Source organism: Trachurus japonicus, chromosome 7 (genome assembly GCF_045865225.1).
Source record: "Trachurus japonicus isolate A0001 chromosome 7, Traja_1.0".
NCBI classification, from domain to species: domain Eukaryota; kingdom Metazoa; phylum Chordata; class Actinopteri; order Carangiformes; family Carangidae; genus Trachurus; species Trachurus japonicus.
The window spans coordinates 621,958-637,209 of NC_140913.1; the positions used below are offsets into that span (position 1 = coordinate 621,958).

The window sequence follows — 15,252 nt, forward strand, 5'->3', positions numbered from 1 at the left end:
GGAAGCAAATCTGAAAATTGAACGTGATCGTCCTCAGGATCGTGCCCAGTGTAAACCAGCAGAGAATTTATTTTCTCTGCGCCGGTGGTCTTTAGGGGAATCTGATCTACCCTGCCCACTATTGTAATAACCATAGACTGTAAAAAGAAGGTAATAACATGCCGATACACAACTATTTTGGAGCATAGCCTGGAGCGTAAACCCCACACGTTATTTCGATGTTTTGGAAAACCGTCGAGTGAGTAAACCGTCCGCCTTTGTCGTCACGTGAGGATGAGATGCTCGTGCTGCTTTTAAGTGTAATGGGAACTCTGATAACATTTTCCTGTAGTTTCAATGCTAACAACATACTGTATATCCGAGATCAAATTTTATTGACGCCTATGCATCGGCCGGGATGTTGTTTACTGTAAAATATCACATGTTGTACCAATTAGTGTACTTTTACAAATTCCTCCAGAGGGTTTAGTCCTTGTAAAAAAAAAAAAAAAGTGGCCGGGTTTCTTACGGGCTCTGAACGCAGCATGACACAACAACGAAGATGGCGTGTTGTGGAAACTGCTTTTGTTGCCAATGTTGCTGCAGAGAGGGAGAGACGCGGACACCAGAAGAACTGGTGAGTAAACATGTCGTGACTGGTTAAAGCGAACTCTAATGATTATTTATTAGTAATAATATAAATAGAATGATGTCAGTCTCCTCAGTGTGGTGTATCCTGGCTCTGCTCCACCCCGCTCCACTGACTGTCCCGTTGTCTTCCAGCATTTACAATCACAGCATAATGACCCTACACCCATTAATACTTAACCAGCAGCTGGGCCGACAGGCAGGGACAGGGACTGTCCTCACAGTGGAGTCTGGACGAAGGGAGCAGCAGTCGCTGTTGTTCCTGTGTTTATGTAGAGGAGGCCCGTTTAAACCTGTCAGTGGAACGGCTCCCTCCTTTTCCTTCACTCCACTGTGTTTAGCTAATTGATATTTTTGCCCTCCTCTACCACAACTTTGCTCACCGTCCCCTTAACACATCATGTCCTTCAAATTAAATGTACAGGATTGTGGATGGAGTGTGGCGTGTCCCTCTGACTGTACAACTGAACACACTGCTATAACCAACTGACATACACCTGGCCCATATTACAGCCCAGCCTTGTTTTCCTCCTGCCCCGTAACGTCTGCTTCTATGGACTCACTCTGGCCCATTTAACAACTCATGATTGTCAGATGCTGCTGCCACAGTCTGGTGCCTGAGGGTTCATGTTTCTATCTGGGCTGCAGCCAGTAGCATCAAGACTGAGAAGGGCCTGACTATGGTTCATGTTGCTCTGAAGAGCTGCACTTTGTAGCTGGTTTATTTCAAGGTCCAGTGTCTTTCCTGGTTTGGACATGCCTTCCCTCTGATCGCTAACAAACTTTGCTGCTGATCATCTTTGTGTCACTACTCAGTCAGCAGGTAGCACCTGCACACTGCTGTAAAACTCCCAACACCAGGGGTGCAGATCCGATGTCAGGATTGGGGGGGACGCAAAAGTGATTTAAAAAAAAAAAATTTTTTTTGCCTGTATGCAACTCAAACCATGCCACCATAAATTACAACTTCGTAGAGGCTCGCCATATCATTCAAAAAGTACTGCACAGGGAATCATTTATTGTGCTTACCTTTCTTGTTTATTCGTCCTAAACAGCCAACAGCGCCTACTGCTTACCTAACTGTTAGTAAATCATAATTTTAAGGGTCTCGGGCATGTAATGTCTACTCACGTTCTTATTTTTCGCCCCCCATGACCCTCCCAGATCCCCAATTCTTCTCACCATCTTCCTTTTCTCCCATTGGGACTACTTTATGCATGATTAATTGATGGATGGTTGGTTGAGTATCAAGATTTGAAGCCCTAACCAATTGTGTAAACTAATTGATCATGTTTTTACAATGCCAGTTATGCTGTCTGAAAATACTTTTGTTCAATTTTAAATAATTTAGGGTATTTTTTATTGGGGGGGACAATTCATGTTTTTCAGAAATTGGGGGCGACATGTCCCTTCCGTCCCCCCTGGGATCTGCACCCATGCCCAGCACTCACTGGTATGTAGCGATGAAGCAATGCAGTGATGTGGCATGTCATGCCAGCAGTGAAAACCTGCAATGATGGCTGCTCCTGTTGACTTGGCTGGTGGCGCCAGGCCCAAGCAGCTTCCTGCATCCTCTGTGTCTATGTGTCCTCCTTTACAGTCTATGGTCCTCCCCCTCTATGACCTCTGTCTCTGCCGCCCAGTGGAGCCCGTTGGTGACTGTGTCATAACGTAGTGGGATTCTCCACTGTTATCCTAGCAGCCACCACCACCACTGCAATACATCATAGTAGTGTGTCCTGAATATGTCTCTCTGAAGGGCCCCACATCAGCAGCAACATTCACATGTCCCTGAAGACAGTGCTTTGACTGTGCAGCCAGAGAGGTCAGAGGTGATGCATTGCAGGATGTGTGTTGTGTCTGTGCACATGCCTCACTATGGACTCCACTAATCTTCTCCACAATGAAGCCAAAGAGGGGATCTCGACCTGGTTGTCAGAACATGGTGAATGTCCACCTGTATCATCATGACAGAGTCATCTTGATGGAGTAAACCATGTGCCAAGGCAGATAGAAAGCAACACACTCACTAATGAACTGGATATATGTCCAGTTGCTCGTAGTTATATTATATTTTGCTGTTTTTCCCAGACAATCCTTGGGGAAATCCAGGATGAAGAAGACGAGATCCTGCCGAGGAAAGACTATGAGGTGAAAAACTTGTGAAACACCATCATTACCGCTAGGAGAAGACTGTCCAACCTATGTTGGTTGATGTCAGACCCAGCTAATAGGTAGTTATACAGTCTTTTTTTTTTTTTTTTAATAGAGCTTGGATTATGACCGCTGCATCAATGAGCCCTATGTGGAGGTTCTGGAGGGGATGGACAACAGGGTAAGTAACAAGTGTAATATTTTCTTTGTGTAGCACATTATAAGTATAACATTTGTTTGTAGTTGCTTAATTAAAATTCAAGTGGGAGAAACTTTCTCAAAAATCAAAACAGTGACACAGGCTTGGTGCTCAGTATTTCTATATTTCTACTCGGTTTGTTTAGCATTAACATGGTGTTCCACGAGGGTTATGTTTTGGGTAACTTTTGTTCTTATACTGCATAATTAAGCTAGAATAATTATTTAATAATCAAGTAAACATTCTATACTATATATACATATATATACATACTATACTATATTCACTAGTACATTGTTCTCATTTGAGGAGAGATTAAAATGTTTTTTACTCTGAGTTTGTGGTGTTTTATATGAAATGTTTTTGTGTTGCCAACAGAAAGCCAAAAAGTATGAAGCAGTGCGGTGGATCATGGTGTTTGCCATTGGCGTCACAGTGGGTTTGGTAGGTGTATTTGGAGTATTTAGGTTTTCCTCTCTAGACTCAGACATGTTACTGCAGACCAGAGAATGTTACCTTCTTGTTTCTTTCAGGTTGGCCTGTTTGTGGATTTCTTTGTGCGCCTCTTCACCAAAGTGAAGTTCAGTGTGGTCGGTGACTGTATCCTTTAATAAGTCTGAATTCACTGTCATTTAAAGTGGATTGGATAGATTTTTCTTATCGTAACTAATTAGTTGGCTATGGTGTGTTCATACTATATCATTTTTATGCTTGTATGGAGCATCTCTCCACATTCAAGCCTGTAATGAACCACATCTGCTTGTCACAGCTGGATCACTCATCTCAGTGTCTTATTGAGATGATGAGATAATGCCCTGCTCCACCTTGTTCCACCTTATCTGAACAACCTCCAGCTGTGGAGAAGTGCAGTGACAAAGGCTGCCTCCCTCTCTCTCTGCTGGAGCTCCTGTCGTTCAACATGACCTTCATCTTCATTGCCAGTGTGTTTGTCCTCGTTGAGGTGAGGCAGCTCCGACACAGGAGAATACACACCCCCTGCTGGATCACGTGAGGATGCTAACGTGCTGAGTTCTGTTTCCCTGTTATCCAGCCAGTCGCTGCAGGCTCAGGAATCCCAGAAATTAAAAGTTACTTGAACGGTGTGAAGATTCCTGGAATCGTCCGGCTGCGAACGTTTCTGTGCAAGGCAGCAGGAGTCCTGTTCAGTGTGGCCGGAGGTAAAGTGTGACTCAGGGCTGTGTGGTGTAGTGTGAGTGTATGCAAACATTAGAGGAGGTTGTACAGAGTAAGGTTCCTGGCACAACTTCCACCTTCTTCCAATGTGCAAGGAAAGTAGGTCCCATTCCTTATTTATACTCCTTCACCCTTTGCCCCTGGCAACGAAGTAGCAAGAGATACGGGTAGAAGCACTGACTCCCCTATGACATGAAACAACACCACTATACTGTAATATGTTGTCATCTGCATAATAAAGCAAGGTTCAACTAATTTGCTGCTGTTGGACTGAAGTTACATTTCAGACATCATTCATTATATGACACATGAAAATATGTACAAATGTAGCAATGTCATGCAAATGATCAGTAATGATGTAACATTAGTGAACATAACAAACAGCATACTTGTGATTTTTAAGAAATTCTTCTAATGAATAATAGGGTTGTAGTATACGGACATGATTGAATGTGTAAAATAGCTATAGTTAGTTATCATTTTGAAATCTTCCTGAATGGCACAAATATATCACATGTGTGTGTGTCTGTCTGGTTGCCTGTGTAGCTGTATTGCTGGTGTATCCTCATTACCCTCCCCCTTAGAGAATGGAGATTCCCCCACCCCTGACAAATGAGACTGGGCCTTGTAGTGAACAGAAAAACTAATTTGATTTGATTGCATAAGAATTGATTAAATATCAAATATGGAGTTACACATTGTTTTTCCAGAGCCTCAGAGTTACTGATCTGACAGCTGCAGTGTGTGTCCTGTAGTGACTCTGTGTGTGTGTCTACTCAGGTCTGTTTGTGGGGAAAGAAGGTCCGATGATACACAGCGGAGCCATTGTGGGAGCTGGTCTTCCTCAGGTACAACACAACACAACATCCACACAATGTCAACAATTTAAGCTGACGCTGATACCCATGACTTTAGGAAAGGAAACCCTTGAAGGGATGGTGGGGTTGTATGATCTACAAACAGCCCATAAGTACTATAATTGCAGTAGAAGACTCTCTGCACTCCTCCCGTTAGCAACGCCAGCCCATAGCCCTGCCCAGAGATTTACAACCTACAGTGTTGTGAACAGACCCAAAGAAACGGCCTATTTTCACGGCCTAAAAGAGATTTTACCTGAACAATGGAACTAGGTTTTTTTTTTTCAGGTAAAACTTCTTTTAGGCCGTGAAAATAGGCCGTTTCTTTGGGTCTGTTCACAACACTGTATGTTGTAAATCTCTGGGCAGGGCTATGGGCTGGCGTTGCTAATGGGAGGAGTGCAGAGAGTCTTCTACTGCAATTAAAGTACTTAGGGGCTATTTGTAGATCATACAACCCCACTTTAAAAAAAATGCTACTATCCCTTTAATGTTCAGTGTGAACCAATGCCTGATAACTGATAACAAAAAACTGTGACACACTTAACTTAATGGACCTACATTAATATATACTATATAATTTGATGCAGTTGCAACTGCTGCCCTGACCCTTATTGTGGTGTAATGATGCAAATCCCTTTTTCCTCCCTGTATCAGTTTCAGAGCATCACTTTCAGGAGCATCAAGTTTGATTTTCCATATTTCCGCAGTGACAGGTACGGCTCATATTATCAGACCGCTCGGATGTCGAAATATGTGTGTAAATGTGTTGTCAAGCGTAGATGACTGTCTCGTCTTCACTATTCAGGGACAAGCGAGACTTTGTGTCAGCGGGTGCTGCAGCAGGAGTAGCTGCTGCCTTCGGTGCTCCTATAGGTGGCACCCTATTCAGTCTGGAGGAGGGATCCTCTTTTTGGAACCAGGCTCTCACGTGGAAAGTGGTATGTAACCTCTGCCAGGGAACACCAGACATTTCTACTCTCTCTTCAGACTCTGTGGCTGGATTTGTCCCAAAACTCCGGATGAGCCGTCCAAGTAGGACAGGACAGGCTGAGTGAATCAGCTCAGTGTCTCCACGTTAGTGAGTGTGAACCCATTGTGATGGAGCCTCTCGGCCTTTGACAGTGGTGGTTTATTTGTAGCTTGGTTGGTTCATTTGTAGTTCAACCTGATTAACTGGGTGATTTGTATTTTTATCAAGGGGGCAGTTGTCGGTCTGAGAAGTGAAGCTCACTTCCGCGTTCAAAAAACTGCAATCCCCTCGGATTCCTCTGGGGGCTGGTGTCAGAAGGGAGCATTCCTCATAGAGCCCCATGTTAAAATCGCCGACTTTACATCCTCAGTAAACATGTTAAAAGCCTGGTGTCAGAACGTTTTTTCGTCTCAATCGATAGTTTCTACCCCCGCACACACTCTGAGGGGGGTGAATTTTTTTTTAACTCTACAGTTTTACTGTTATAAGGTTAAAACTCTGACCAATTAGGGCGCGGAAACGTTGAGTGACAGGTCCGAGCAGCTCCGTGGACAGCTGCTTCGAGGCCAGTGGGCGGGTTCTCGGCCGGCCAATCCAACATGGCGCTGTTCAGGCCGCCATATTTGAGTCACAAAAACGACTCCCCAAAACCAATGGGTGACGTCACGGACGCTACGTCCATTCTTTTTACAGTCTATGATTTTTATTGATTAGCTGGCAGCTTTATTCAAATGGTTTTTTCATGCAGTATTCTGACTGGTTGGTTGACTTGTAGCTGTGTTCTAACTGTTAGGTGTAGTCTGATTGGCTGGTTGATATGGAGCCCTATCCTGATTGGTTGGGTGATTTAAAGGGATAGTTCCCCCAAAATTGAAATTTCACTCATTATCTACTCCCCCTCATGTGGACTAAGGGCTGGGAGAAGTTTCAGAGTCCTCCGTGGCTTCTCTGAGTTACAGGGGGTCTCGGCGTAGCAGTGCATGTCCATATAACGGTTGCAAATGGATACCAACTGTCTTCGTAACAAAAAGACACACCAAAAAACGTCCCTCGTGTATTGAAGCCCCGAAATGTGAAATTGTTCTGAAAAAAATTAAGTAAGTCTATATTTCAAGCTTGTTTGTAGCGGAAGCTCCTCTTCCTGGTCCGTCAAATTTGGACGAACCAGGGTCTGTCCTCTTCCCAGTTCGTCCAAATTTGACGAACAGGGAGGAGGAGCTTCGAGAAGCTTCCGCTACAAACAAGCTTGAAATATAGACTTATTTAATTTTTTTCTGGACAATTTCGCATTTTGGGGCTTCAATACAAGACAGACATTACATACGAGCAGCATGGAGGTATTTGGATGTTTTTTGGTGTGTCTTTTTGTTACGAAGACCCCCTGTAACTCAGAGAAGCCACGGAGGACTCTGAAACTTCTCCCAGCCTTTAGTCGACATGAGGGTGAGTAGATAATGAGTGAAATTTGAATTTTGGGTGAACTATCCCTTTAAAGATGACACACATGACTAGGTTAAAGTAATATTGAGGACACTTTACCTCTGCTCTACTGTACCTTTTATTGCATGAAGCATGAACAACTGAGTGTGATGCAGCGCTCTCCTTCCTCAGCTCTTCTGCTCCATGTCGGCCACTTTCACCCTCAACTTCTTCCGTTCAGGGATCAACTTCAACAAGTGGGGCTCTTTCCAGCTGCCTGGCCTACTCAACTTTGGGGAGTTTAAGGTAAAAAGTCGAAGCAAACTATCCTCTTCAAACTTCATTGTGATGAGTCTGATGTGATTATCACTGGTCTGAAATCCCAAGCTGTTTCTCAAAAAACCTACCTTTGTGAAGCAGTTGGATTTTAAATGCAGCATCTGAAAGATTCAGATCCTTAAAGGGATATTTCAACATTTTGGCAAATTCGCCTATTGCCATAAATCACTATAGTCATAGCAGTAGGTTCATTACCTTTAATTGTCGGTGCAAGCTGTTTTAAGATTGGCGGGGCAGAGACCTGAACTGCTCAGGTAACTCTACGGAGGCTCATGGGATTTCTATGTTCCTCATCAAACTAAATACACAATTCAACAACTCCAAAACGCCTGAATGTGACCTGCACATTCAACACGCTATGAAATAATAATGTTGTGAGGGACCGGAGCGGCCTCCCCACGTAAAGGGGACCAGGGCAGACCAGACTTAGGTGATGGAGGTTGGAAACAGAGCCAGCGAAGCGTCGAGTGCCAAAAGACAAGGTTTTTTATTTTACAAAAATCAACAATAATCAACACACCCTCTGAGGGCAAAAACAGGTCCAAAAAATAGGGCCCGACCGATTTATCGGCGAGCCGATTAAATCGGCCAATTATAGCCCGTTTGAGAATAATCGGTAATCGGCCAAAACTCGCCGATTGTCGCCGATATTTTCAGAAATAAAATGCAGGGAATAAGACTTTTTTTTTTTTTTTTAAGTATATTTTTTGGGTTTTCATGCCTTTATTAGATAGGACAGTTCAGAGTGTGACAGGAAATGGGAGGCAGAGAGGGGGGGAATGACATGCAGAATAGGGCCGTCCGACGCGGGACTCGAACCGGGGCCGCCTGCAGCGAGGACTATAGCCTCTACACATGGGGCGGGTGCTCTACCAACTGAGCTAAACACCGCCCCATAAGACTTGGTTTTACTTTGAAAATGTTCCCCCATTTGAAAAGATCCCCCGACATTAGGTTATTTATCCTGTAGAGGGCGCATCCAACTGCATCCTCTAACCACCTCACAGCCATAGACTCACACCAACACCAACACACCTGCAGAGTGACTGATCTGCAGCAGGACACGCTCCGCCATAGCCTTGTCATTCACACACATCACACAGCTTATTAATAACTTGATTGTTAACTGTCTCAAAACCAGTGTTGCTGCTGGCTTTCTTTTAACTTTTTTTTTCTTTTTCTTTTTTTTACACCGCGGTCGGGTTGTGAATTAATTAATTAATGCTCGTGACTCCGGCCGTGTTGGGTCCGAGATTCAACAAGCCGGTCGGGTTTTACAGTTATTACCGGCAGTAGCTACGCCGTTTATCAATGAACACAGTGGATGAGGAGGGTGAGTGACTGAGCTCAGGCTGTGTAGACTGGGGGGCGGGGGCGGGAGCGGCGGCGGTGCGGGTCTCTGACTGCAGCGGGACAATCATGTCTCTGCTCCGTGACACACTGAGCGCTGTGGGACCGGGGCTCGCGGCAGCACCCGCTAAACATTGAAAACAGCGGTGATACGTGCTTCCACGTCGAGTTCAACAAACCAGAAACGTCTGGAACAACACTGGAAAAAGTCGGCCCATACTTCTGAAGTAAGCGGAATATTTGTGTTAATATAAGTCTTAAATAGTTATATCTTCCGACAGCAATCACTTACATAGAGTGTTTTGACTGAAACACGGGTCTCTCAGTCCCTCTGCTCTGCTCTGAGCCGAAGAGAAAACATTTATCGTATCCTACAGTTTTTATCCAATGAGGAGAGAGAACGGCATGCAGGGCTGTGTGTACAGCCAAGGGACGCCGTGAATGTGGCGACGTAGGGACGAGGACTGTTAATCAACACACCCTCTGAGGGCAAAAACAGGTCCAAAAAATAGGGCCCGACCGATTTATCGGCGAGCCGATTAAATCGGCCAATTATAGCCCGTTTGAGAATAATCGGTAATCGGCTAAAACTCGCCGATTGTCGCCGATATTTTCAGAAATAAAATGCAGGGAATAAGACTTGTTTTTTTTTTTTAAGTATATTTTTTGGGTTTTCATGCCTTTATTAGATAGGACAGTTCAGAGTGTGACAGGAAATGGGAGGCAGAGAGGGGGGGAATGACATGCAGAATAGGGCCGTCCGACGCGGGACTCGAACCGGGGCCGCCTGCAGCGACTGTTCAAGGAAACTCGTATTTTTCCGACCGTGAAGTCGTACCAGTTCGATCTGGTATGAGTTCACCGGTCGGAAGTTACGAGTGGCCATTATAGTGACTTTCACCGGTAAAACAGGTCGGAAAAACACGAGTGGGTTGCCTGAAACGCTACAAAGTCGTAAGTTGTGACTTGAAGCTGTAATTTACGATTTCAAAAGCCTGCCTGGAACGCAGCATTAGCGAAAACGACCGGACCACTTACTTCTGCTTTAACATTACCACACATGAAGCAAATACTTGGAACTACTTGAGCTTTTGAAGTCACTCTGCCACGCAGCCGTGTCTGGGATGTAGTTCCGGCTACGTATTTGCCTTGAAAACAACAAAAACTAAAAACTAAAAACAGCTTGCACCGACAATTAAAGGTAATGAACCTACTCCTAAAACGATAGAGATTATGGCAATAGGCAAACTTGCCAAAATGTTGAAATATCCCTTTCAACAACTGTGTAGATAATCGGTAGCCTGAAGGTCTGGTAGGTTCAACAGGTGTGGGACCAGCAAGATTTATGGCTGGTAACTACTTTTTTGCTTTTTAGTTTAGTCATTTCACATGTTGTCTTCTCTGTAGATGATTATTGTTCATTGTCAGCCTGAGTGATGTTATAGTAAAACTACTGCTCATCAGTGTCCAGAGGGAGATAAGAACTGCCACCTGTGGACAGTTGTGGACCTGGCCTTCTTTGTCCTGATGGGTGTGGTGGGCGGTCTGCTGGGGGCGCTCTTCAACTGCATGAACAAGTGCCTGGCCAAGTATCGCATTCGACACATCCACCCCAAGCCCAAGTTCATCAGGTCAGAGCTGCTGCACGTCCTGCACAGAGTTTCCTCCACCAGCCACGATGGCAGTGGTGAACTGCCACTTCAAATGGTGTTTAGAATTCGCTGTTGGGCGCAAACCTCCTATGTCCAAAATTCTAATTTTTCAGGAAATGAAAAAAACCTTGTGGTTTTGTAATAATTGGACATAACATCATCAAACTTGGTACTGTGTCTTTACAAATAGTCAGATATTTGAATGTGTCATTACTTTATTAATATTTTACCCAAATCAGGCTCACGTGGAGTTAGGAGGTTTATGACCAACGAAAGAGTGGAGATAGAAGGTTTGTGCCGTCACTGATTATTGACGGACGCATCGACTATAGCTTATTGCATTACGTTATCATCAACTTACAGGTTACATAGTTTATTGTATCCTATTTTTCTTGAAATACTATGTTTTTCCTGTTGTTTAATGCATGTGGCCAGATAAGTGCACTATGAACAGGTAAATGACGGACTGAACTGCACTTCAACCTACCGTTTTCCACCAGCACCTCCACTTCCGCATCTCAGGCCTCAAAATAAATCATTTTCCTTTACAGCGTATGTGTAAATTAAACATTGTAGCTATGTATTGAAAAGTTATTTAGTCTAACAATGCAAACACCGGCTGAGTGTCTCCAATCCATGGATGTATTATAGATCGGGTCACTGACCAAGCAATGGGCTTATACTATAAATAATAATGCAGTAGTACAGTTTCAAGCACTTTATTCAAAATCCAAACACCAAGGTTTCCAAGGATATCCAAGACTCTTACGGTGCGTTCACACCAAACGCGATGGACGCGATGAACGCCACAACTTTCCATTAAAAGTCAATGTAAATGGCGCGATGACACGCGATGGCGCGTCGGGCGACGCGTTTCGGGCGATACGAGCGACGCGATGAAGCGATGACGCGGCCATCGCATCATCGCGTCCATCGCTTGAAGTTGAAAAATTTCAAACTTTTCAAGCGACATCGCGTGACGCTGTGCCGTGACATCCAATCAGTGTTGATATTCAACCACGTCACCGACACAGCTGCAGACACACATTTCAAAACATGGTGGAGAAGATCACTGTGGCTGTAGTCTCGCTCACCAGACCCTCCTACAGAGAACCTGTGGCTGTGTAAAAAAAATAAAAACAACCCAGGGGCTGTGTGTGTTTTCCTCAGATCAATAATATACATCCATGGCCGTTTCCCGGAGCTTTATGACACGACGTCGTACTTTTACCGCGGTCGTAATAAAAAAAGATAATGCCTGCAGAGGGTCAGAGGACCTACAGCTTCCTCCTTGTGAATATTTCATATGTATTTATATTTATTATTATTTCTCAGCCATGGTTGAGGAGAGAAAGAAAATAGCGGGAGGTGGGTTGCATCATAGCGCGCTGAAGCGATGAAGCGATGGTGAAAAATGTGACAAATATGTCAAGCGACGCGATGCTCGCGTTACGGGCGATGGCATCGCGTCCATCGCGTTTGGTGTGAATGCACGGTTAGTGTTGCACTGTTGTCCTTATTAGCAGTTAATTGCTGAGTGGTCTATGGCTGTGAGTGGGCTCTGAAAGTAAAAAGAGACGGTGTATGAGTATATCTTTGTCATAGTCAGAAATCCACAATAGTCACAGAAATAGTCATTATGTACGCCAAAACATGATATCACCACCAGCATTACTGACACTTCTGAATGAACTGTATTGTTCACGTAATTTTACGTTTCCTAATGGTCTGCACACAGCACAGGTAGCCTGCTTCAAAAAGAAAAAAAGTCCGCTGCATAACGTTAAGAAACTCTTAACAGGTTGGTGTAAGCAGGGTGCGATTTGCCGGGGGGGATGGTGGGGATTTCCCCCCCCTCTGTTTTCGATGTCCCCCCCTCTGGTCATTTATTATTATCCCCGGTGGGGATACGTGTTGTCCCCCCCACTGGTCAGACAGAGCCTACTTTAGATCAAGTCTATATCATTTGAACCGCGAGCCTTCCCCCCTACAGTAGCGCACAGCGTCTCCCAGACCGTCATATGTAGCCTAGGCTACTGTCAATTCTCGAAAAGAAAAAAAGGCGAGTCTTGAGGACGTGTCTGTTTGGAGCAGCTGCTGACAGATGTGCAGCTGACAGTGACAGTTTCCTCATCACTAAACCTGGGCCACCATCCGATCCTTCCTCGGGACAAAGTCTCTTATTGTATATTCTGTGTTTTTCCTCTCTTAACCGTCTCATTTCAGTTTTTGCCTGTTGGCAATCATCTGGTGCACCCGCTGTTTCTCTCTGGCGCACTCACTCACTCACTCGATGCGCATATAGCCTAAATGTTATTAAAAAAAAATAAAAAGGAAAAAACACAGATGCGCAAATTGAAATGACCTACTGTAGTGTAGACTGACCACAGCTGATCACAGCTTGTCGTGCCACACCTGTCACGTCTCTATGAACACAACTACGGGCTTCTTTTATTTATTTTTTTAGCCGCGGTCCGACTGCATCGGGTCCAGGCTTCAACACTGGTCGGACCTGGTCTGGTCTCTGCTCATTTATTTGCTCAAACTTGGAGCCAGACGGTCCACTGGAGACCAGAGTACGATTGAGAACGGCAGCCTATGACGGCCTGGGAGACGTTGTCAGGTGCGGTGGTACGGTGCGCCGGGGGGGGGGGGGTATGCACGTCACCCCCCCTCCCTCAGCGCCGCAAACTACCCCCCCCTCTGTTTTTTTCACAAATCGCACCCTGGGTGTAAGTGTAAAACAGTTAAGGTATGATGTACGTCAGATTCATTCCCTTGTAAATAAAACTACAAGCCGCAAAATTGATCAACACAGCAGCTACGTCGCTAGCCCGCTAGCTGCTTAACACACAAGTGAATGGAGCCGAGTTAGCTCCCGTTAGCACGGCCGTGGATCAATTGGAGATCGTTACGCTCTCGTTTCAAGTAGGTGACAAATCAAATAGTTGGCTTGCATGATGTGTTGGTTGGCGTTCGTATGGTCTTAAAACCGCTACACATTAGACAACAGTAAACTTAAACTTTTGACGTGAAAGTCGCGCTCCCAGCTGCTCCTTTGGTGAAGTAGTCCAGGTCGATCGGGTGGGGGTGGAGTTAGGAGGTTTGGTCGACAGTTTCAGGATCCAATGGAGTTAGGAGGTTTAGTCACAGGCAGTTTTAAAAACTTTTCATTGGTTAAATATTTGTAAAACCACAGTCAGACGTAAAGGGTGACCAATAGTACTGATTTATGGAAAAAAATAAAAATCATGATTTTTGGACATAGGAGGTTTGTGCCCGACAGCGACGTATTAAGGATCCCCATTAGCTGGTACCTTAGTAGCCAGCTAGTCTTCCTGGGGTCCACAAGGAACAACACAAAATATACATATATACACAACATATCATACATTTACATTTACAGTCAATCACAATAACCTAAATGTTAAAAAGTTAAAGCAAACATTTGAACATTTCCACCAATCTTAAACAGAGTTTTTCTTAGATAACAAAGTGGAACCACTCTTACTCGTATACAGCTCATAAAAAATAAATTTTCAATTTCTTTTTAAATACCTGTTTCCTTTCAATACAACAGAGGTAGTGAGGTAGATTATTCCACAGAGTTATTGCTCTATAGATAAAAGATCGTGACAAGGCCTTAGTTCTTGGGTGAGGCACTTCCAACTGACCACTGCTGGACCCTCTAGTGCTATAGTTGTGCACAGTGTTTCTAAAAACAATTTGTAGTAAATAAAAAGTCAGGTGCTTTACTGATCAAGACTGACTGAAATATTACTGCAGTGCTTGATGCTAACCTGTTATCTACCATCAGCCATGAGAGGGAATCATGCATGCAGTTAACATTTGATCGGGTAGAACAACTCAATACCAACCGTGCAGCCTTATTTTGGGCGATCTGCAGCTTTTTGAGCTCAGTTTTTGCAGCAGATGCCCAAACCACAGAGCAATAATCCAGGTGTCACAACACCAAACTCTACAATCTGACACATGAGGGGTCGAGCAACAAAGGAAGCACATTTCCTGTGTTCATGTTGTGATTAGTGTGTGATTTAAAGGGATAGTTCACCCAAAATTCAAATTTCACTCATTATCTACTCACCCTCATGTCGACTAAGGGCTGGGAGAAGTTTCAGAGTCCTCTGTGCCTTCTCTGAGTTATGGTACAGACACACCAACTCCGGTGGCGGCGGATCCCGATGCAACAGATCACCGAGCGCACTGGCGAGTGGGCGGTTCTGTGTGACGTACTGTGGCGCTTGAGTTTCGCTCTGCCGTTTCCAACATGGCGGCCGGGTCACAAACGATCTCATTTTACAGTTAAACAACACACTAAAGTATGTTTCTGAAAACATTTGAGGCGGGAAATGTGTAGTGCAGTAACAGAATCTTGATTCATATTTGATCAACACTTTCTCGTTTGATAGTTTGAACGAAGTTTCTGGAGCCGGCCGCATTGCGTTGGACGGACGTCATTTGCATAAA

The 15,252-nt window shown here is 44.5% G+C and overlaps 1 protein-coding gene across 1 annotated transcript in view; it reads left to right on the top strand.

The window, feature by feature from the left end:
• The first annotated feature begins 464 nt into the window (after positions 1-464).
• The window catches only part of clcn6 (Cl-/H+ antiporter 6), a 31,662-nt gene continuing 16,874 nt past the window's right edge, over positions 465-15,252 (top strand). The window contains exons 1-12 of the mRNA XM_085780714.1: positions 465-616; positions 2,719-2,778; positions 2,897-2,962; positions 3,359-3,424; positions 3,514-3,580; positions 3,835-3,941; positions 4,032-4,158; positions 4,955-5,022; positions 5,689-5,747; positions 5,840-5,972; positions 7,616-7,729; positions 10,577-10,743. Coding sequence (XP_085636840.1) covers positions 542-616; positions 2,719-2,778; positions 2,897-2,962; positions 3,359-3,424; positions 3,514-3,580; positions 3,835-3,941; positions 4,032-4,158; positions 4,955-5,022; positions 5,689-5,747; positions 5,840-5,972; positions 7,616-7,729; positions 10,577-10,743 — 1,109 coding nt within the window. The 5' untranslated portion in view covers positions 465-541. The remainder of the gene's footprint in view (positions 617-2,718; positions 2,779-2,896; positions 2,963-3,358; positions 3,425-3,513; positions 3,581-3,834; positions 3,942-4,031; positions 4,159-4,954; positions 5,023-5,688; positions 5,748-5,839; positions 5,973-7,615; positions 7,730-10,576; positions 10,744-15,252) is intronic.